Source organism: Callorhinus ursinus, unplaced genomic scaffold (assembly GCF_003265705.2).
Source record: "Callorhinus ursinus isolate GAN/ISIS: 27379988/994484 unplaced genomic scaffold, GSC_fseal_2.0 scaffold48, whole genome shotgun sequence".
In the NCBI taxonomy this organism is placed as follows: domain Eukaryota; kingdom Metazoa; phylum Chordata; class Mammalia; order Carnivora; family Otariidae; genus Callorhinus; species Callorhinus ursinus.
Window position 1 is genome coordinate 8,786,351 of NW_027397110.1, and position 20,765 is coordinate 8,807,115.

Here is a 20,765-nt window from a genome sequence, read left to right on the forward strand (position 1 = left end):
CCACGGCCATCCTCACCTGCCCCCAAAGGGCCAGCGACAGGACCAGTGCTGGAGATCCCGGTGCGGTCCCTCTTCTGCCAGCCAGTAGCTGTGTGACCTTTGAACCTGTGATGGGGGAGCCTGGCTGGTTCAGGAAGGTGGATCATGGGACTCTTGATCTTGGGGTTGTAGGTTCGAGCCCCATGTTGGGTATAGAGATTACTTAAAAAAATAAAATCTTAAAAGAAAAAAAAAAGGGAACCTGTGACAGGTATAGAAGAGAAGAGCACTGAGGCGGGAGCGTTTGTTTGGATGCCCCGAGAGCAGGACTTGGGGGGACGTCTCCCCTCTGGGCAGAGACAGGAGGGGTACTGGCCCACCCGGGAGGGTGAATGTCGCCAGTCCTGGGCCCACTTCTTCTTTCTGTGGCCCTCCTTCCAGCACTTTCCCCTGTCCGGCATTTCTACCGGGTGTGGGTGGGGTGGGGGAGGAAGCTCCCTTGGTGGCGTGCGTGTGTGTATGCGTGTGTGTGTGTGCGTGTGCGCGCGCGCGCGCACGCACATGTGTGACTGCATCCCTCCATGAAGGGGCTCTGCATGTCCCCCTTCTCCCCAGCAGCCATCCAGTTCATGGGGAGGCTCGCACCCCACTGGCCCAGCCCTGGCAGTGAGGAGGTCTTTAAGAAGACCAGAACCCCTCCCTTGCACCCCTCCCTGACCCAGAGCACCCCCAAACTGGCCCCACACATGTACCTTTCAGACTTTGTAGCTGTTTTTATTATTAATATTATCTTTTCCTTTAAGCATCCCTTTAAGGGTGAAATGAAATCCAACCATTTACAGAGAAAATGATTTCAGAATGTACATATTGATTTTCCCTTACAAAAAAAATAATACTATTATCATTGGCGTCCTTAAATTATGCATTTCCCAGGGCCCTGCCTTCCGCTTGGAGAAGTCCTGTCTCCCCTCCCCGCCTGCCACCTTTGCCCCCAAAGCTCTCCCATGTCCACTGCTGCGAACCTGCCCCCACGAACTGACATGACCTGTGGGTGGGCTGAGCCTCCTGAGTCTAGAGGTCATAGGGCCAGTGGTTCCCAGGGAAAGACACCTAGGGGAGCGGTGTGTCTGCACTCCCATTCACAGTTTGGTTTCCTTTCATACTGGGGGAGTGGCCCAGGGCTCCCCTGCCCCCCGAAATTCCCAGTGTATGATGTGAGTATAAGTGAAACTCTTCAACCCCACACCTTGGCCCCCCCCACCCCTCTGATGGCCGCCCTCTCCACCCAATGGCCAGGTCTCCCCTTGGCAGTGACCACAAACATGCTCTGGGTCTGAGAGGGAAGGTGAGGCCTGGCAGGTCTGAGCTCCCCCCCTTTTCCTTCCCCTGACCTGGAGCTGGTGAACTGGAGGCCAGGGACCCCCACCAGCCTGGGGAGGGGGGGGTCCCCACAGCAGCTGAGTGTGCCAGGGGCATGGGATGAGGAAGCCTGCCCTGAGCTAGGGCTCAGGCATGATTCAGGAGCCCCCCGAGACCGCCGGTCCAGGAGGTGAGCAGAGGTGGCTGGGAAGGCAGGCCCTGGCCTGAGTTGGCCCAGAGCCACAGGGACATTCTGACCTCTTTTGCCACTTCTCAGCTCCAAGAGGGACTGGGAGAGCAGCTGCTATAACTCCAAGGGAGGGGTTCCCTCAGGGCACGCCATGGACTCCCTTGGGGAGGGACCATGGAGGCCAGAGAGCACCCTCCGCCTGCTTCATGCCTGCCCACCAGAGGCTGCTCTGCGGCCAGGTCCCCAGACCATGCCCACGCCAGACATTTCCTTGGACAGGGCTGTGGCAAAGGAGACACCCTTCTCTCCTGGCCCATCAGGAAACCCCAATAAGACATCCAGAGAACGTCCAGGCTCGAGGCTGGGTGGGACCGGATGGAAGGGTATAGTTGGGACCAAGATGGGCTGGAGAGGTAGTGAGCTCTCAGCTGTTCAGCCCTCACATCAGGAGGATTCTCATTCCTTGGACCGAAAGACGGACAGACAGACAGGCCCCGCACCCCCTTTAGCCTTGCTTTCTAGACTCCCCAAGGGCTTTCTGCCTTAGTTACTTTGTGGGAGCCGCAAGGAGGTGTGGCCACAAGCTCCAGGTCCTGGGGAAGGGGAGGCCTGGGCCCTGCCCCCACATCCATACAGAAGCATATATTTACAGGGACACCCCAATAGAGACACGTACAAGTACACACCAAGCATGCACACATGCCCATAAATACACACACACACACACACGCGCGCGCGCACAAACATGTACCGTTCCACAGGCAGGCTCTGCATCCTGGCATCACTGGGTGAACATCTATGGGGCCTTGGGAGGGGGGTGTTATCACCCCTCCTACAACTACAGGCTCTAAGTGCCCCCCAACCCTGGGCTGGCAGTGAGTGGGGGCAGGAACAGGTGCTTCCAGGAGTTCTGAACGTGAGAGTAGGATCCTAGGACTGCGTTAGTCATTCCTACGCTCTCTCCCCATCCCCCTCCCTCTGTGCCAGAGATGCTCCTTGTCTCCTGTCTCCATTCTCTCCTCCTTCCTTTACTAAGAGAACTCTCAGGCTGAGGCTGGGCATGTGGCTGAAGACTACCTTTCCCAGCTTCCCTTGCAGCTATTGTGGCCATGTGACTAAGACGTGGCCAGTGAGATGTGATCAGAAGTGACCATGCCATTTCAGGCTCATGCCCTTAACAGGGAAGGGCATGTACTTCTCTTGCCGTTCTCTGCTTCCCCTGGGCTGGGATGCACATGTGATGGTGGGAGCTGAAGCAACCACTCTATCCAGAATTGGAAGGTCCATATGAAGGAAAGCAGAGCTGCCATACCGGATCTGGACCATCTCTCTCTAGACAGTTAAGCTAGAAACAAGCTTGTCTTGCTTAAACCACTGTATTTTGGGGTTTCTTAATTAGAGCAGCTTAGAATCTCACCAATATATCCCCTGACCTCATGAGGCAAAGAGGAATGAGGTGACATACAGCTGGCTTTCAAGTCCCTCCTGGGTCCAGGGCAGCCCCATGGGCCCTTCCTGGCTCTAGCCAGCCCCAGGGAGGGGCGCAAGGGTGACTCTACCAGAGATAGTGGGGAGCTGGGGATGGGATAATGGGGAACCGCCTCTTCCCCCACGCCCCCTCCCAGGCCCAACCTATGAGGCTGGCTGATGGTCCAGCCTCTGGCTCCCATCCCACCCTGAGAACTGGACTCTTGGCCTTGCAAGGACTGAGTGGGCAGCCCACAAGACAGCAATATAACGAAAGAAGGAATGTCAAGGCCAGGTTTGGAACCAAAAGGAAGACTCCTTGGACTTCCACAGACCCCTGTCTACCCCACAGGTGCTATCCAGCACAAGGGTGGCCTAGGGCAGAGTTCTCAGCTCCCTCTGGCTCAGCTCTTCTGAGGACACTGCAGTTCTTCCCAGCTGGCTGCTGTTTTTCATCCCCTCCCACCTTGGTGTCCCCTTTCCCTCCTGGACCCCAAAGTATGTATTTACAGAGCCCCAGGACCTCCTGACACATCCACTTTTCCACTGCCCGGTCCAAAGCCCCAGGAGGCCAAATGGTAGGTTTCTTCCTGGCAGGGCCCACAGCTCCCACCTGGTAGCCCTGGGGAGCTCCTGCAGGTTCCCTTCCCCACCCTGCCTGCCCTCCCCCGCTACCCAGTAACCATCAAGCACTCTCGGCTGGCACCCCCCCGCCCCCGGCCCGCCACAGGGCTCTTGGTGGTCGGAAGGGCTGGACTCCCCTCTCCTGATGAGGAAGGATGTTTTGTGAGCTCACAGGCCTGCCCCTTGATTCACGAGGGCCTGAGTAGGGAAGACTCCTCCACCGCTCCACTCCTGGTCTTCTCAAGAACCAGCCACAGGGCAGAGGGAGGCAGGAAAATACCAGGAGGGGCAGCCGCCGCCCCCCACCCTGCCACTGGCCCTCTAAGATCATGCAGCCTTAGCCTTCAACCACATCCAATTTGCCCCTGGCGGGTGGCCTTCCCTCGGGACCCCTGTTCCGCCGCCCACCTTCCGCTGTGCTCTTGGGCTCCTGGTAGGGGTTGTCCAGCAGGTAGCGGAACTGGGCGTAGTTGTTGAGCAGGTACTTAGGGGCATACATGTGTTCACTGGGGTCGGCCGGCGGGTACTCCTGCTGCGTGCCGTCAAACCAGCCCCCGGTGCGGATCAAGCTCCGGATGTAATTGAGGTCCCGCTTGTCCTCGTAGTCGCCCCAGCGGGGGAAGTCGCCGTTCTGGGCGGACACGAGCTTGAAGTAGATGCCCTCGGGCGTGAAGCACCAGGAGCAGTGCCAGCCGGCGAAGTGCAGCGGGCTGCCGAGCGACCACTGCACCAGGATGTGGCCCGTGCGGTTCTCGTACTGCCGGAAGTTGGGCATGGTGTAGTACTGGCGGCGGCGCAGGCGGATGCCGTCCAGCCCGTACACCGTCTGCAGCATGTCCACCGTGCAGCCCGACACCACCTCCAGGGTGCCCGGCTGCTTCCAGAAGAAGCCGTACAGCGACTTGCGCATGTGGAAGGCGAACGGCTCCGTCCAGCCGTCGTAGAGCTTGAGGAAGAGCACGCCGTCGCGCGCCGGGATCTCGTCGGCGTCGTCGATGATGAAGACGTCGTCGGGCCGCAGGTTGCGCAGGCGCGACACGCCGTCCTGCGTCAGGAAGGTGCGCAGGTAGTCGTCGGCGATCCAGCCGTCCTGCCGCCCGCCCAGCGGGAAGTGGTCCAGGAAGACGTAGAGCACCTTGTGCCGGATGTACTCGAAGGTGCCGTTGGTGAGCATCTCGCGGAACTTGAGCGGCCGCGGCTCCCCGTAGGCCGTGAAGTTGGACTCGCACACCACGAAGGCGTCCACCACGTCGCCCAGCTCGTGGAAGCGCACGTCCAGCAGGTCGAACTCGTGGTTGATGTTGATGGCGTTGATGACCCGCCGCGGCACCTCGCGGGGCACCAGGCGCTCCTTGGTGGGCAGGTTGGAGTACTGCACCACGGTGGGCACGCCGCAGCTGGGCCCATGCCAGCCCGGGAGGCACACGCACTCCACCCACTTGCGCCGTGGGCCGCGGGCCCCCGGGCGCTCACGGGCGCTCAGCAGGTGCCGGGCCGGGCCCCGGGCCGAGGAGCCGTCGGCCCCCTCGGCCTTCTCCTCGGGCCGCCCCGAGAGGGGCTTCTCCAGCATCTTGGTGCCTGGTTTGAAGCAGACCCCTCCCGCCTTGGTGCGGACGAAATACTCGGTGGTGTCCTCGGGCAGCACGAAGTCCATCCGGTGGAGTTCTTCGGTGGCCTTGCTTGGTGACAGCGGCTGGAGCAGGGGCGAGTGGGAATAGAGCGGCGTTCGCAGCAGGTCGGGGCTGCCCGGCTCCGGGCTGGCCTGGGGCGTGACGGGGGCATTGTTCCAGAAGAAGCTGGACACGAGGTTCGGGCTGAGGGAGGCCAGTTCTCGAGGGAAAGTGACATAGGACAGGGTCTTAAAGAAGTGCAGGAAGGAGATGAGGCACAGGCCGGCCATACAGAACATGAGAAAGAGCTTGTAGCGTCTCATCTTCATCCTGCAGTAAAGAGGGATAGAGCAGACGGATCAGGGGTCCGCAGACCTTGGTGAGGAGAGCCTGAGGCCCCTCTCCTAAGGGAGGGAACCCAGGGAGGCCTTTGCAGCCACCGTGTCTGTGAACGTCCTGGCCAGTGCCTGGCACCCCTACAGGAAGTCACCTCCTGGCCCCCACGAGTCCAGCCTGTGAGTCCAACTCGCTGTACCAGGTACCTCTGGAAGGCGAGGCATCACGGAAATTCCCTTCCGGGCTCAGGACCTCCTCCTTTCCCCTCAGAGAGTACCAGGTCACCACACCCACCACACGCACGCCCGCTGCAGCCTGATCCTCCACCTGGCCTGCTTCGCCTGACCAGACCGGCTTCGGCTTCACCGCTTGACTTTGCTCTAGGAACAATGCAGCCTGGGAAAAGCCCAACTCTGCAGTGCAGAACCTGCCCCAAGGGAGGGGGAGAGTGGGCTGCAGGCTGCCGACGTGGATCCGTCCCCTCCCTGCCCTGCCCGGGGTGCTTTCCTCTCTTTTCTTTTCTTTCTTTCTTTCTTTTGTGGATATGTTGACAAATCTTTTTTTTTTTTTTTTTAAGAGTTTATTTATTTATTTGAGAGAGAGTGAGAGCGCATGAGCAGGGGGAGGGCAGAGGGAGAAGCAGACTCCCAGCTGAGCAGGGAGCCCGATTCGGGGCTCTACCCCAGGACTCCAGGATCAAGACCCGAGCCAAAGGCAGATGCCTAACCGACTGAGCCACCCAGACGCGCTTGACATATCTTTTTAATTCCTTTTCACTGAAAAAATTCACAGGTCTCAAGGAAACACATTTAATTCTAACATATTTAAAAGAATAAGTAAAAGTTCCCCTTCATTACCCCTTTACTAGACCAATCTCCAGGCATAAACAGTTTGATCTGTTTGAGGTGTGTTGCTGGTTTTATATGCAGCATTTCTGTTTTTGATTTCCTATTTTTCATAAATATTATCACATTGGATATTAAGTACAATCAAGTTGTTTTCCTCAATCAATGATAGAGATTTTTGTATCAGTAGTAATAAATCTACCATTTCCTTTTAAATCCCACACAATATTCCATGGTTATTTTGAATGAATCACTCTCTATTCATGAGTGACTCATGAGTATAACCATTCTTTCTATTCACTTACAGTTTGATTTATCAATTAGCTTATGGCTGTGGAATGGAGAGCCTTGTATATTGTTTTTTACAATTTAAGTAAACTTTCTATTGTAGAATATTTGTAGCATATCGGAAAAGTTGCAAAGATAGCACAGAGGGTTCCCTTACACTCCTCACTTGGTCTCCCCAATGGTTAATGTCTTACACCACTGTGATACATTTGTCATAACTCAAAAATTGAAATGGCCACATTACTATTAACTGAAGTCTATACTTCATTCAGATGTGCTATTTATCTCATGAATGAACCTGCGGAGCAAGAACACACTTCTGACTATAATCCTCCAGCTTGTTTTGTCCTAGAGGTGCGCAGGCAGGCTGGGAGGCTACACTCATGGGGCCCAAGTAGGACCAGTGACTTGGCTGGATGATCTATCGTGTCTCAGGAGGGGCTAGGACAGAAACTGGCCTTTGGCATCTGGTGTTTGCATTTTCCCTTCCATAGATCCCCATGAGTGAGGCACTGTCCTTCCACGTAGAACATTCTTTCCCTTCAAATGCTCCTTTCTGTGGCTTCTCCTTACTTCTCTGGGTCATTTGGGTGCCTCGCTACCATACACTCCCCTCCACTTCCTAACTCTGAGGACAGCAGGGGAGAGTGGAAAGATGCACACTTGGCCTCAAACTTCTCTGATCTTAAGCAAGGCTCCTCACCATTCTAAGCCTCAGTTTCTACACCTGTGAAATGGCTATAGCATTCCCGGTGGGCAGCAGGTGCTCAATAAACTTCCGTCCTTTCAAGGCTGGAAGGTTCCGACATACTTTTCTCTAAGCTATGTGGTCATAAGGCACAGAATCATGAAATGTTTGATCTAGAAGAGATTTTAAGAACCACCTCCTCCAATCTTCTAATTTTACAGAGGAGGAAACCAGGACCCAGGGGGCTTCAGGGACCCGCTTGTTGTTACAAAGCTGGGGCAGGAACCTGGGTGGCTTGCCTCCTGTTCTACCCCCTTCCCAGCTTCACGTTGGTGAGGAGTCCTGAGGAGGGTGGTGAGGAACAGTGGAGTGGCTGCCAAGTCCCCGGGCCGGGGTACTTGCACTCTCAGTTCCAAGGGGACCCACCTCCTCCAGTTTGGATGCCCAGCCCTCCTGGAGCCTGCCCGAGGGTGGCTGGCACAGCTGACTGCCGGCAGTAAGGCAGGACAGTTGGGGCGGGGGACCTGGCCTCTGCTAAATGTCAGCTGTCCCAGGGCGGGGGCGGTTTGCTGCTGGTCTCCACTGGCTTTTGGGAAGGCGGGAGGGAGGGGCTGCTCCTTGGCAACATTTGGAAGTGGGTCTTCTGGGCTCCTCTCTCTCTAAGGGATCCCAGCCCTACTCTGGCAAAGTGAGACCAGGCAGACCAGGCCAGCAGGGTGAGTGGTGGGGCAGAGGGGTGAGGCCCGATACAGACGGGTAGATAGGAGTTCCTGCTGTGGCAGAGACCAGGCATCAGGCAACACTGCAGATGGAGGTCAGCACAGCAGAAGCCTCCAGACTGACCCACCAGAGGGCCCTGAGGACCTAGTAAGGCAGCCCTGATCCTTCTGGCAGGCTCTTCTTTCCCACTTGAAACCTGCCTCTATGGAGCACACCCCAATCCTGGCCCTTGTTGGACTGAACTAGCCCATGAGCTGTGGAGGGCGGGGCCAGGCTGCCACTCCCGCTCATTCCCCCCAGCAGCAGTGGCCCTGCTGAGCGAGAAGGGCCCCTACAGCCTCACCAGGGTCACCCTGACCCAGCTGCCCCTCGGCTCCCCGGCCGGGCTGGCTTTCAGGATCTGGTTACACCTGGCCAGATGTGCCCTTCGGAGAACAGACTCACCAGGTGCTTGGGATCCCCCTTTCACTGGAGCTTTCAGAGTGAGGGCCCTTGATAAGGCTCCAGCCTGGCTTGCTGCGGAGAATCAAGTGTGTGTGGCTAATTTCATTGCTTGGGCTGCTTAGGAGATGCCGAAGCACACGGTGGTCGGCCTGGAGCAAGTCAGTGCCTCACAGACCAGATTTTCTGGGACACCTTCACTTTCAGCTTCACGCTTACTCCTCCTTCACTCTTACTCCCCGATCCCTTTTTATCTTATCTTCATGTATTTCAGTAAGTGCTTGAAATACTTTTTTTTTTTCCACTGAGTGGCAACTAAATAGGAAACTGAATAAATAAAGCATTGGCTCCTGAGGTCTCATGCAAATCTCATGCACCTTGGGAGGTTACTGTAACCACCCATTTTACAGATGGGGAAACGGAGACTCAGAAAGATGACAAGGTTTTTCCCAAAGGCCATTAGGACAGTTCTGTTCCCATGCCAGCACCTTCCTCCCTCCTTACAGCTGAGATGAGCCCTCCAGGTGGCCCAGCTGTGGGCTAAATCTGTGGAACCAAATTAGGCCCCAGCTGGCAGAATTTCTACGTCTGTTATAAAGCTTCGCCAAGAACCCATCAGGTATCACAGCAAAGCTGACGGTCACTGACGCTAACAAACCAGTGACTGTCCCGAGCACATTCCACACTAGACCTCACTGAATCTTCGCAACACGAAGCAGGTACCATTGTCATCCCCATCTTACAGATGACGCCGAGGCCAGAAAATGACATAACTTACCCAGTGTCACAATTGGTAAGGGTCAGACTCTGTGGGGTCCAGTGGTAAATCTGTCCTGAGCCCCTTCCATCTGCCACATTCAACCCAAGTAGGGTGACACCCATGAAGAGTCTACTGGTGACCAGTGAAGACAAGCCAGGGGATGGAACAGCCACCATCACATTTGACCCACACAATACCCCACAGGGTGCCCACCTGACCCATATCATCCACTCACGCAGCAACTACTTATCAAGAGCCCGCTGTGTGCCAGGCACTGTGCTAGCTAGGCCCTGGGAGCCCAGGAGACAAGGCAAACGAGGACCCACCTCCGTGCAGCATACCTGGGGGTGAACAGGACAAGGGACTGCAATAAACTAGAAATAAATGAGTCAAGTAATACTGTGCATTAGAAAGAGTCGTGCTCCAGAGAAAAAGCTGGGTAAAGGCTAGGAGGTAGAGTGGGCTCGGTGACAAACAGGGTGCTCAGTGCAGGCCTAACTGAGAAGATGGAGACTTGACAAAGACGAGGGGGCAGGGGAAGAAGGTTCTGGGCAGAAGGAACAGCCGGTGCTCAGGACGGAGGTGGACAGGATGGGCCCAGATCACACGGCGCCTGGGGTCACAGCAGGAAATGTGGCTTTCACAGGAGGATTCTGGGCAGAGGAGGAACATGACCTGACTTTGGTCTGCACAGACTCACTCAGGCTGCTCTGTTGAGAGCACACGGTTGGCTGCAGGGTGGAGCAGGGAGCGTGGCGAGGAGGCCCCAGCACCATCCACGTGTGACGGGGGCGGCTTGAACCACGGTGAGAGCTGTGCAGAAAGCACTTAGGTTCTCTTGGATTTGCTGAAGACCTGGATGTGAAATGTGAGCAAGGAGTCTGGACCGAGAAGGACGGAGAAGCCTCTGACTGGGGTAGGGGCCACCCCTCAACAGCCTTCACGGAGATGGGTGAACAGCAGAGCTGGGCTTTGAGTCAGGCCGTCTCTGCAGGTCCTTGCTCTCACCCTCAAGCAGCATCCCTCCCAGCAGATGCAAACACTGAGGCTGAGTGAGGGGCGTGGCCAGCCACTTTGCGGGCTAATGGCAGAGCCTGGCTGTTGACTTTGGTCTCTGGATCCAAATCTCATGTCCCTTCCCCAGTACATTTGGTCTAGAAGCTTCACAGGGTAGATGGGGGTGGGGTGAGCAATGCTTTGCATCTGACATCCCCCTGTGGGCTCTGGGAGGAGGAGCTGGGTTGGGGGGCATTGTCCAGCTCACCATTCTCCACCCCCTACTCCTGCTGGCTGGCATGCATTAGCTTGAGCCCCTCTGGGAACTCAGGACCCCAGGTGGGGTGCAGTGGCCAGGACCTGCCTGGAGAAGCAAGTTCGCTGAGGAAGGACTTGGGGTATCTAAGGGGCTGGCCCACTGCCCTCCAAGGCCTAGGCAGGCAGTTCCCTAAGGACAAAACCCCTGTCTGGGTCCCTCCTGCTGCTGAGGATGACCTTAGGCAGCTCAGAGGCCATACTTAGGCCCTTACTCATTTCAGTAAAATTCACTGGATATTTCTCCAGTGCTTGCTTTGTGTCAGGGCCGGCCTCTCTTGAAACCAAGTAGCTTCTGTCCCGGGTTAGAACCTGGAAGAGCCAAACTGAGTTTTGCCAACCCTTCTTCTGACTCCCTGCATCAGCCTCTGGGTTTAAATAGCCACTGTCAACCTGAGTCTCAAGATTGCTTGGCCTCTCTGAGCTTCAACTCCCCCATCTATAAAATGGATATAATCATTCCTGTCCTGCCTATTTTAAATGAGAAACCAAATCAGAGAGACCAATCCATAGCCCTGCCCTGTTCCCAATGCTCACCATGCTGAGCTCACCTTCCCTGACCTCTGTCTTCCCAGCTGGTCTACCAGCTCCCTGGGGCAGGGAGCTGTACACAGAAGGTGCTCAACAAAAGCACCCTGCATTGCCCTGGGCCTCCTCAATGTGCTCACCATCACTTCCATACCCACAGACTCTGGAACAAGACTCAAAATCCTGGCTCTGCCATCTCCTATGTAGCCTTGGGCAAGTTCACAACTTTCCTCCTTTTTTTCATCTATAAAATGAGGGTTCAATAATCCATGTAAAGTGCCTGGCTCATAGTGAGTACGAAATAAACTTTAACTCTTCTTACTCCTGTTGCTATGTCCCAGCCTGGCAGAGAGAACCTTTGGGTGGGGGCACGGCAGGAGTAAAGGCTTGGAGGTGAGCCCCTGGCAAAGCCTGGGCCTTGGTGGGTGCTGTCCCGTCGCAGAGGAGCAAGGAGCAGGGCAGGGGCTCAGCAAGCGAAGCCTAGGCAGAAACTGAGTCGGAAGGTGGAGGGGCTGGGGAAGGACGCCCTGCTTCCTGGGGAGCCGGGGAAAGGAGGAATTTCAGACTCTCTGAGAGCCTCCCCAGCACCCCCACCCCAACATACACACTCCATGAGCTGTACCCAGCCCAGGGGCCTGGGTCTCCTGCATGAAGGTGGTGGTGGTGGTGGGGGGGGGGACTGGGTGCTTCCTGGTAGCAGATAATCAGGGATGGGGGAGGCTAAGGCTGACCCTGACCCAGGATGGTGGCAGGATCAGCCCACCCTGGGCCTCCTCTTCTTGTGCTGACTTGTGGCTGTGGCCATGCCCCAGAAGGTGCCCTTGGGCAGGTTTTCTTCCTTCCCTCCTCTTCCTGCTCTTTCCTTCTCCTCCTTGTGCCCACTTTCTCTGGGCTCTGCTTAGAAGGTTGACTGGGTAAGGGAGGAGAACAGAAGAGCCCAAACCCCACAACCCATCCATGATCTCAGGGTCAGGGCTCAGGCTGAGTCTGGGGTGGGGGGCTCTGGGGCAGAGAGGACAGGTGCTCCCTGGAGACCACAGGCTATGACTGTGGGCCTGGCCAGGCCAGCAGGAGCCTCATGGATGCAGACATACCCTGACAGCTGTCATTGGAGTGACGGGAGGCTCCTGTGGAGCTCTCCATGGTCCTGAGCTAGCCTGCGCTGACCAGGGTCCTAGCTCAGCCCCGGGAATGGCCTCCACCAGCCTCTCCCTGGCCCCTGCCAGCCTCCTCCGTGGTTAAGTGGCTGATGTCCTAATGGGCACTTCCCCTGCCCACCATTCTCTGGCCCCCTTCCCTGCCGGCCTCAAGACACCTGATCCCTGGTGTCCTCAGTTCTGGAACAGCCACGGGGCACTCAACTCCTACACTGGGTGAAGGGATCAGCTGTGGTCTGCGTCCAGCAGCAAAGAGGTCTGACACCTAGTAGGTGCTCAGGACGCTCTGGAAATGCCATGAGGGGAAATCTTGGGAGGTTGCACAGCTCACCTTATCTCCCCTCTTGGGCAGGAAATGGTCCATCTACAAACCCCAGCCTGGGAGTACCTCTGAATGCACCCCCACTTCCTCTCTCTCCATCAACTAGTTCATCTGCTTGAAAGGGCATCTTGGGGGCGCCTGGGTGTCTCAGTCATTGGGCGTCTGCCTTCGGCTCGGGTCATGACCCCAGGGTCCTGGGATCGAGCCCCGCATCGGGCTCCCTGCTCTGCGGGAAGCCTGCTTCTCCCTCTCCCACTCCCCCTGCTTGTGTTCCCTCTTCGCTGTGTCTCTCTCTGTCAAATAAATAGATAAAATCTTAAAAAAAGAAAGGGCATCTTGATTTTGAGCTGAAGCCTGCCTCCCTGTGCTCACCACCACCCCATTCCGGTCTTATCCTATGTGACCCAAGGGCTCTGCCCATCTCCATGAGGGAGGCAGGAGGTGTATCTTGGCAGCAAACTCTGCCTAAGACACAGGGTAGGCACAAGGGTTGTGACGTCCCATCCGAACACTGCCTCTGACCTTGGCAAGTTATCCTACCTTTCCCGGCCTCAATTCCCCTTCTCTGTAAAATGGAGGTATAACAAATGAATTAATCCATGCAAAGGACTAGTAACTGTGCCTATGCATCAAGTAGGTGCTCAGTGAACACTGGCCTTCATTGTCACTGGAAATCAGGAAGATTTGGCCTGAACCCCAGTGCTGTAATTTACTGTGTGCCCTCAGGCAAGTTACTTAGCCTCTCTGAGCCTCAGTCTTAGCCATAGAAGGAAGATATCCTCTCCCTTGCAGTCCTGTTGGGAGATCTGGATGAGCCGTGGTATCAAAGCATCCTGCATGGAGCCCAGCACTTGGTAGATGCTCTAAAAATGCCTGTTTCTTTCCTTCCATTTGCCTTTCCTGCCAGGCAACCAAATGCAGATGACATGACTGAACACGCCAGGCCTGCTCCTGGCCGGCTTTGTTAAAGGACTGAGCCAACTGGAAGGCTGCTTACTACTGACTGGCACTCCCATCACCCCACCGGGCAATCTCAGTGACTCATCTGGCTTTTGGAGCCCAGGGAATCTGGAGTCCCACAGAGGGTCCAGACTCCTCTCCCGGGGTCTGAAGGGCCCCGGATAAGAATATCGTCCAAACCCTCACCCCAGGCCAGTGCTCCTGCCAAGTGCCCATCTGGCCTCTGCTTGTCCAATTCTCAGCGCCACCCATTCCAAGCACGTTGGGCTGGTGCTTTTTTTTTTTCCAAATTCCAAAAAGAATTTTAAAGAAATTCTTTAAATCAGCCTCCCTGGAGCATCTGCAACTGCTTCCGGGTCCTTCCTTGGGGTTAGGCAGAGCAAGGCAGCGCCTGAGGAATCAGAAGACTCTGAGGCAAAATAAGCGTCCTTCTAATGTGAGGTTCCATGATCCTACACAGAGGGACGGGCAGAGGAGGCAGCTATGGAGTCCGACAAATTCCAGAGTTCTGGCAAGATGCAAGAAACAACTGACGCTGTGTTTATTTCTTTAGCTTTCATCATTTTATTCATTCCTTCGGCTCCTATCCATCAGGCAGAGCTCCATAAGGGTCAAGCCTACACCCGGGGGTCACCCCACAGCCAGCGCATCATCCAGGCTACTGGTGGACATTTCCCAAGAACCTGCAGTGTGCCAGGCGCTGCCCCTGCAACAGCTGGAAAAATTAGGGGCCCCTTCCTGGGGCCCACCCTGGAGGAAGGTATGTGAGTCTCTGTTTTGTAAATGAGGAAATGGACCTTCGAGGTTAAGCTACTCACTCAGCCACACAGGGCTTGTGGGAATGAAGCAGATGGGAACCAAGATTCCCCAAGCACCCTGCACCTGCCGACAGGTAGACCTGGGGCCCAGCAGGGCTGCTTATTTGGGGGTTCTGTCTGAGGCTAAACATGAATGGCTTGGCTGAGGGAGGGTCTGGTGTACCCTGCCCCCCAGTCCCCAGGACTTCTACTCCCCGGCACTCCTCAGAGAGAAGTCGGCTCAAAGGGCCAGCCCTGGCCAAGGACCCCAGTTGCCCAGGAACTGGAAAGTCCCGGCAAACCCCGTTCACCATGGCGCGGGCGGGAGAACTGCTGCTGCTCCCATCCACGGATAAGAAAAAAGGCCCAAAGGAGAGGCACAGATACACTGGGAGCCATTCTTGGACCAGCCAGATGGGGCGCCCAGGCCCCTCCCCTGGGCACAAGGATCTGGGTCCTACTCTTTCTTGCTGGCTTAGCTCCAGAGCAGGGGGCCGGCTGAAGCTTCAGCCCAATGCCCATGCTCAGGAGCCCTTTCCATGGTGAACCCCACCCGTCCCCCTCCCCCACAAGCAGCCCATGTGCCCTGGCCCTCTCTCCTTGCTCCAAACCCCTCCCCACTCCGCCTGATTCCAGCCCCCTGCCAGACGCCTGAGAACTTTCCCACAGAGTGGTGGTTAGCATGTGCCTGAGAAAGTGGTTCCCAAGGCGGGGACCTGCCCTCAGCTCCCCGGGGCCTTCTCCTCTTTCCCCACTGGTCATTGGCCCACCGAGGACATCAGTGTCTGGTCCCCAGAGGCCCACGGGTAGTGAAGACAAAGAACATTTCCACCAGCTCAGAATGTTCTATTGGACAGTGCTGGAGGCTAAACAGATTAGTCATGCTCAGGCGTCAGCCAATGGCTCAGAAGCCTGCAGTGGCTCCCACTGTCCCGCACTGAGGCTCATGGCTGTTGTGACCCTTGCCTCCTGACATCTGCCCCTCCCCTGCCTTATTCATGTTAACGTCATGGCCGCCACTCATCACACGCTTAGATATGCACCAGCTGTCGGCATATGTTTTACATACACTTGACCCTCCCAGCCATCCTTGGAGGTAGGACTTACTATCCCCACTTTACAGATGAGGAAACTGAAGCTCAGAGTGCAAAGCAACTTGCAGAGCATTCCTCTGCTCACCTGCGCACACCCACACTGCCTCCACTTATGGGGGGTGGGGAGGAGGTGCCACTGGCCTGAGCCCCAGACCCCTGAAAGGCTCTGAGCGGAGCAACCCCTGTGCCTGAGGGTGACCAGTAGCGGCTTCCAGAGCCACCCAGCAGCACTCTCCTTGATAGTGGAAACAGCCACGCTACGCTGTCCAATACACCAGCCGCCAGCCCCACGTGGCTACCGAGCACTTGAAACTGACTGGGAGATGGAGAAACTAATTTATAATTTAACTTAATTTGAATCTTAGTCTAATAGCCACACGTGCTAGCTGCTATGGAACTGGAGCGCGAAGGTTTAGCGGGGACTGGGGAGGAGGGGGCAGGGGGCTGGGCTGACAGCGGCAGCCCTGGGGGAATGGTGGGGCTGGGCTTGGGAGGAGGCAGCAGGAGCGGAGGGGAGGGTACAGGAGGCAAGGAGGCAGACTGGGGCATCCAGCCTGGGACCTAGGGCCAGGGTGGAGAGTGGCGGTGAGCGGCTGGGGCGACAGAGGGAGGGAGTGGGAGGAGGGTCCCAGCCTGGGGGGGGCGGGAGAGGTGGGCTGGAGGTGGGACCTGGGAAAGTCTGGGAAGGAGGAAGGGGAGGAGCTGAGCCCAAGCCCGGGGAGGGGGGGCGCCTAAGGGTAGAGGGGGCCTGGCCTCATTGTGCAGAGGCAGCAAGGTGGGGCCACGGTGTTCAGGTCACAGGGCTGTAGTGAGGATTTCATGTATTTAAAGTGTTTGGAACACTGCTTGAGAGAGCGACCACCCGGTAGGGATGAAACGTTATCTGGTGAGGGGCAGGTGAATGTTTGCCACAGGAGGGAGACTGCGGCATCTGAGGAGGAAGCAGGGACTCCTGGTGGGTGGCTTTGGGGAGGGGAAGGGGGGGCTCGATGCAGACACAGACCAACATCCCACAGAAAGGGCTCTGTGGGCACTGAGAACAGGTGTCCCCAAACCAGGTTCTGGGGAATCCCCAGGGTGCTCCTGGGACCAGATGACGACGGGGAGAGGTAACGAAGCCGCGGACAGCTCCCCACAAACAATCAAGAAGATGCTCTCTCAGCTTTTCAATTTCATACATTAGAGTTTCTCCTAAGATTTCGTTCGCAGAAAAACTTCTATACTAAAGAAAGGCCTAACACCCCCAGCCGGGCAGAGGTGGACGTCCATCTCGGAAGGGCTGCAAGTGCTGTGATGGCCACACTCACAGCCGGGGCCTCGGGGAACAGCCATGCCAGGAGCGGGCTGTGCCTCTTGCCTGCGTCCCCTCCGTGGTCCAGAGAGGGCATGTGGACGCATCCCAGCAGGGGTGCTGGGGCTGCTGGGGCAGAGGTGGGAGGAGAGGGTGGTGGCCACCCAAGCGTGACTGGCGGCCACCGAGCCAGAGATCATGTCTCTCCCAATCCCTGCTTCTGCCCTGTCACAGTAAACCTCAGCAGCGACTGGCCTTGTCCCCGGCCCTGTTCATTCCATTCCCACACTGTGATTCTCCAAGTCAGGCTGACCCTGTGTTCCCGGAGCCCAGCATGGGGCCTGGCCCAGACATTCAGTGAATGTCTGGGACAAGCCAAAGGGATGAGCACTAAGGTGGAATTTCAGGCACAGGGATCTGGCTGTGTCCCCGTCAGCAGGGCCACATATAGTCATGGATTTGCCGTTGCCGTATGAGGAATTGAGAGGCGTAGCTGCTCTGCTGGGGGCTGGACCTGGGGGGAGGGAAGGAGCCCAGGGGCTGGAGGGGGTGGGGATGTGAGGCTTACAGGTCGCTGGTGCCTCTGCCCTGCCTGAGGTGGGTGGAGAGAGCCAGATCAGTCCTGGTTTGGAGCTGGGGGTGCAGCAGGGAACAAGATGCATAGATGAGGTCCTCCCCTAGAGCCCAGTCCGGGGAAGGGACAGAGGACACATGAGAAAACGGGCCAACAGAGGATGCCAGGGGTCAGGGTGGGCCTCCCGAAGAGAGGACATTTCAGCTGAGACCCGAGAAGGAGCCACCTCACAGAGGAGGACACCCCCAGTGTGGTGACAGCAAAGTGGGAGGGTGGGGGGGTGGGGGGGCATCTGAGTCTGTGGAGCCTAGTGGGGCTGGCAAGAACACCCCACAAGCCTGGGCCCCCCATCTCAGCGGCCACCCTCCTGAGTCAGTAATCCGGATGCAGCTTAAACCCTCTAACTGGGCAGGGCTGGACCGGTCTGGGGAGCAAGTGGGTCTGGAACATTCCTCCCAGAAGGCGGCGCCTCCATCATCTTCACCTTCTGGCACTTCCTGAACGGCCTGGCTGCCAGATGCTATATGCCTTACTCCATTTATCCTCACAGCCATCGGCGGGGTGAAGAGACGGGCTGAGGGGGGCTGAGGGACCTGCCTGGGACTCACATCCACTCACCACTTCTAGGGGTCCTCATTCAGGGGGCAAGTTCTCGGCTGCTGCCTTCAGCCTTGCCCAGGGCAAGGGCTTTCCCAGCCCCTCACCCCATGAGGGGTAAAGAGGGTCGCATCCAAAAAGCCCCGACACAGACCAGTCCTCTGAGATCCTGAGCCAAAGTTCATCCCCTGCCGCTCCCCGAGGCGGAAGGCACGGCAAGGCCTGTTGGCACCCCCTTCCAAAAGGCTCCCAGGACCCAGCCCCATGCCTCCTCCTCCTCACTGGCCTGCCTCCTTTATTTTTCTTCTTCCTGTCTTGACATTCTTTTTTTTTTTTTAAAGATTTTATTTATTTATTTGAGAGTGAGAGAGAGAGAGCACATGAGAGAGGGGAGGGTCTGAGGGAGAAGCAGACTCCCTGCTGAGCAGGGAGCCCGATGCGGGACTCGATCCCGGGACTCCAGGATCATGACCTGAGCCGAAGGCAGTCGCTTAACCAACTGAGCCACCGAGACGCCTGACATTCTTACTTTTTGAACAAGGGGTGTACATTTTCATTTGACACTGGGCCCCACAAATTCTGTCACTGCCAAGTCCCCATCAGGCCACATGTCCCCCATCCCCAGCTCAACCCCCTCCCACAAGACCCTACGCCCACCCAATCCACCCCCCCCACCCCAGTCTGGCTCAGAATGAAACCCAAGCTCCTCTCTGGGCCCACAGGCCCTGCCAATCTGGTCCCTGAATCTTCGATGCCCTCGCCTCCCTCGTCCACTGGGCTCCGGCCACAGTCCCCACCTTTCATCCTCATGGTCCTCCCCCTGGCTGTTCCTCTATCTGGAATGTGGCTGCCTGCTCAGAGGGGCCCTCCCGCCCCAGCGGCTAGAGTGGCTGTCCCCCCCCCCGGTCCCCCCCCCCCCCCCCCCCCCCCGGCAACCACTGCGGAAGTGAGCTGTCTCCTTGTTTACGTGTTAGTGGTCTGTCTTACCCACCCACACCCCGGCGCTTGGAACGTCAACAGCAGGAGAGCAGGGGCATCATGAACCTCAGTCACCGGTCACCGGTCTCGGCAGCTCCCCACCCCCTTGGACAAAGCCAGGCCCAGAGAAGGCGCTCCAGAAACAGCTGTTGCGTGACGACCAAACTCTGAAGAGAAATGATGACAGACTCTGAGTGACAAGTATCATCTAGTTTGGGGGGCCTGGGGCAGCAGGCCTGGCCAGTGCATACCCATACCTAGCAGGGTGCTCTGTCCTGCTCCCGGGCCCAGAGAAAGCCCCCCCACCCCCACCTCGCTCCTCAGCCCTGCTGAGATCAGCGCAGGGTATCGGGCAGTGCCGGCCCCGCCCACCAGGCTCCCCCAGCCTCCAGGGGGACAATGTACAAAGGGCCACTTCAGTGCAGAGCTTCAGCTCCATCTCCAGCCCAGAGGCCCGTGGGTGGGGGAAGGGTGGGGAGGATGTACCCTACGTACGCCTCGTCTGTCTTCATGGGGCCTTTGCACAGGGCCAGGAGGGCCACAGATTCAAGCCACAGTGTGGACAGGCTCTGTTCCATGAGCTGCACCTTGGGGAGTGGTGGGGGGGAACGCCCCTGCACGGGGGAGGGAGGGTGCCCTTGCAGAGGTCAGTCCTGTGTACCCAGGCAGGAGCAGAGGTGCTCCCATGGGCACTTCCCCCGGGGTACAGGGCACAGGCAGGGGGGTGCAACTATCCTCAAGAGGCTAGAGTGCCGTGGGGTTAAGGGACAGAGAGGAGCAGACCCGGCGGGTCCATGGCTGCAAAACCGGGCACAAAGAACTCACTCCAACAGTTGTCCCAGCAACCTGAGCTGATAACCTGTGACCTGAGCCTGGCACCCAGGGACACCGGGACGACTTCGGGCATTCCCAACATTCCTCCTCCTGGGCCTCGATGTGATGTGACCATCCACCCAGCTGCCCAGGCCAGGAGCCCAGGAGCCATCCTCAACCCTCCCCCTTGTGGACCCCGCACGTCTATCACCAAGCGCGTCTATTCCAAGCCCCAGTACTTTCAGCCCACCCGTCCCGCTGTGCCACTGTCCATGCTGGTCGCGCCACCAGCAGCACTCACCTGGACAAGAGCAGCGGCCTTCCCAGAGGCCCCCTGGCCTGGTCCCCGTGACCCAAACAAAAGCCACATCCAATGCTGCCCCTCCCAGGCTGGAACTGCTGCCCTCAGGATGAAGTCCAGATCCTGTAGGAGGCTCCGAGTTCCTGTGTAATCTTTCACTCCCCGTCTCCAGGTGGACTCAGCTGAACCGCACTTCCCCAAAGGCGCCCCTGGCCTGCCCCCCAGGGCTCCTCACTCCATACTGGGCGGTGCTGCCCGGCTCCCCTGGGGCCCCAGCTCCGGGCCTGATGCAAAGAAGGTCCTGACCTTGGCTTGCTGAATGAAGACATGACCCTCCCCCACAAACCCACACACCTGCACCTGCAGTCAGCGCTGCTGGTCCCTGAGGCCTGGGCTGGGGCTTGGAAAAGTCTAGATCGGCCTGGGCAGAGAATACCCGGATGAGGTGGCTCATCTCCACGAACCGGACGGGGTCGCTTGCCATGGGAGGGCAGTGGTGGAGAGGGGCGACACGGGAAAGGACGCCAGCCTTCAGAGCATCACGATGGCTGATGAGCCGGAGGCGGCCCAGGAAGAAGAAGGCGAAAAACGAAGTGAGTGCGGTTCACCACCGGGTGCTCAGTGGCTAGCACCATGCCTGGCGTGCAGTAGGGGCTCGACCAGCTGCTGCGGAGGGAAAGAATGGGTTGCAACCCTGGCTCTGCCACCCACAGCTCTGGGACCCTACTCTCCCCA

General features: G+C 57.5%; 1 protein-coding gene across 6 annotated transcripts in view; it reads right to left on the minus strand.

Annotated features, from left to right (window-relative positions):
- Window positions 1-732: 732 nt before the first annotated feature.
- Window positions 733-20,765, minus strand: part of MGAT3 (beta-1,4-mannosyl-glycoprotein 4-beta-N-acetylglucosaminyltransferase) — a 37,612-nt gene continuing 17,579 nt past the window's right edge. For 4 of the 6 annotated variants that reach the window (XM_025881761.2, XM_073882742.1, XM_073882743.1 and 1 more), the window contains one exon: window positions 733-5,559. In XM_025881761.2, coding sequence (XP_025737546.1) covers window positions 3,957-5,559 — 1,603 coding nt within the window. In that variant the 3' untranslated portion in view covers window positions 733-3,956. Of the gene's footprint in view, window positions 5,560-18,929; window positions 19,153-20,384; window positions 20,697-20,765 lie in introns of those variants that run through there. The other 2 variants (XM_025881762.2, XM_073882744.1) reach the window with 2 other exon arrangements.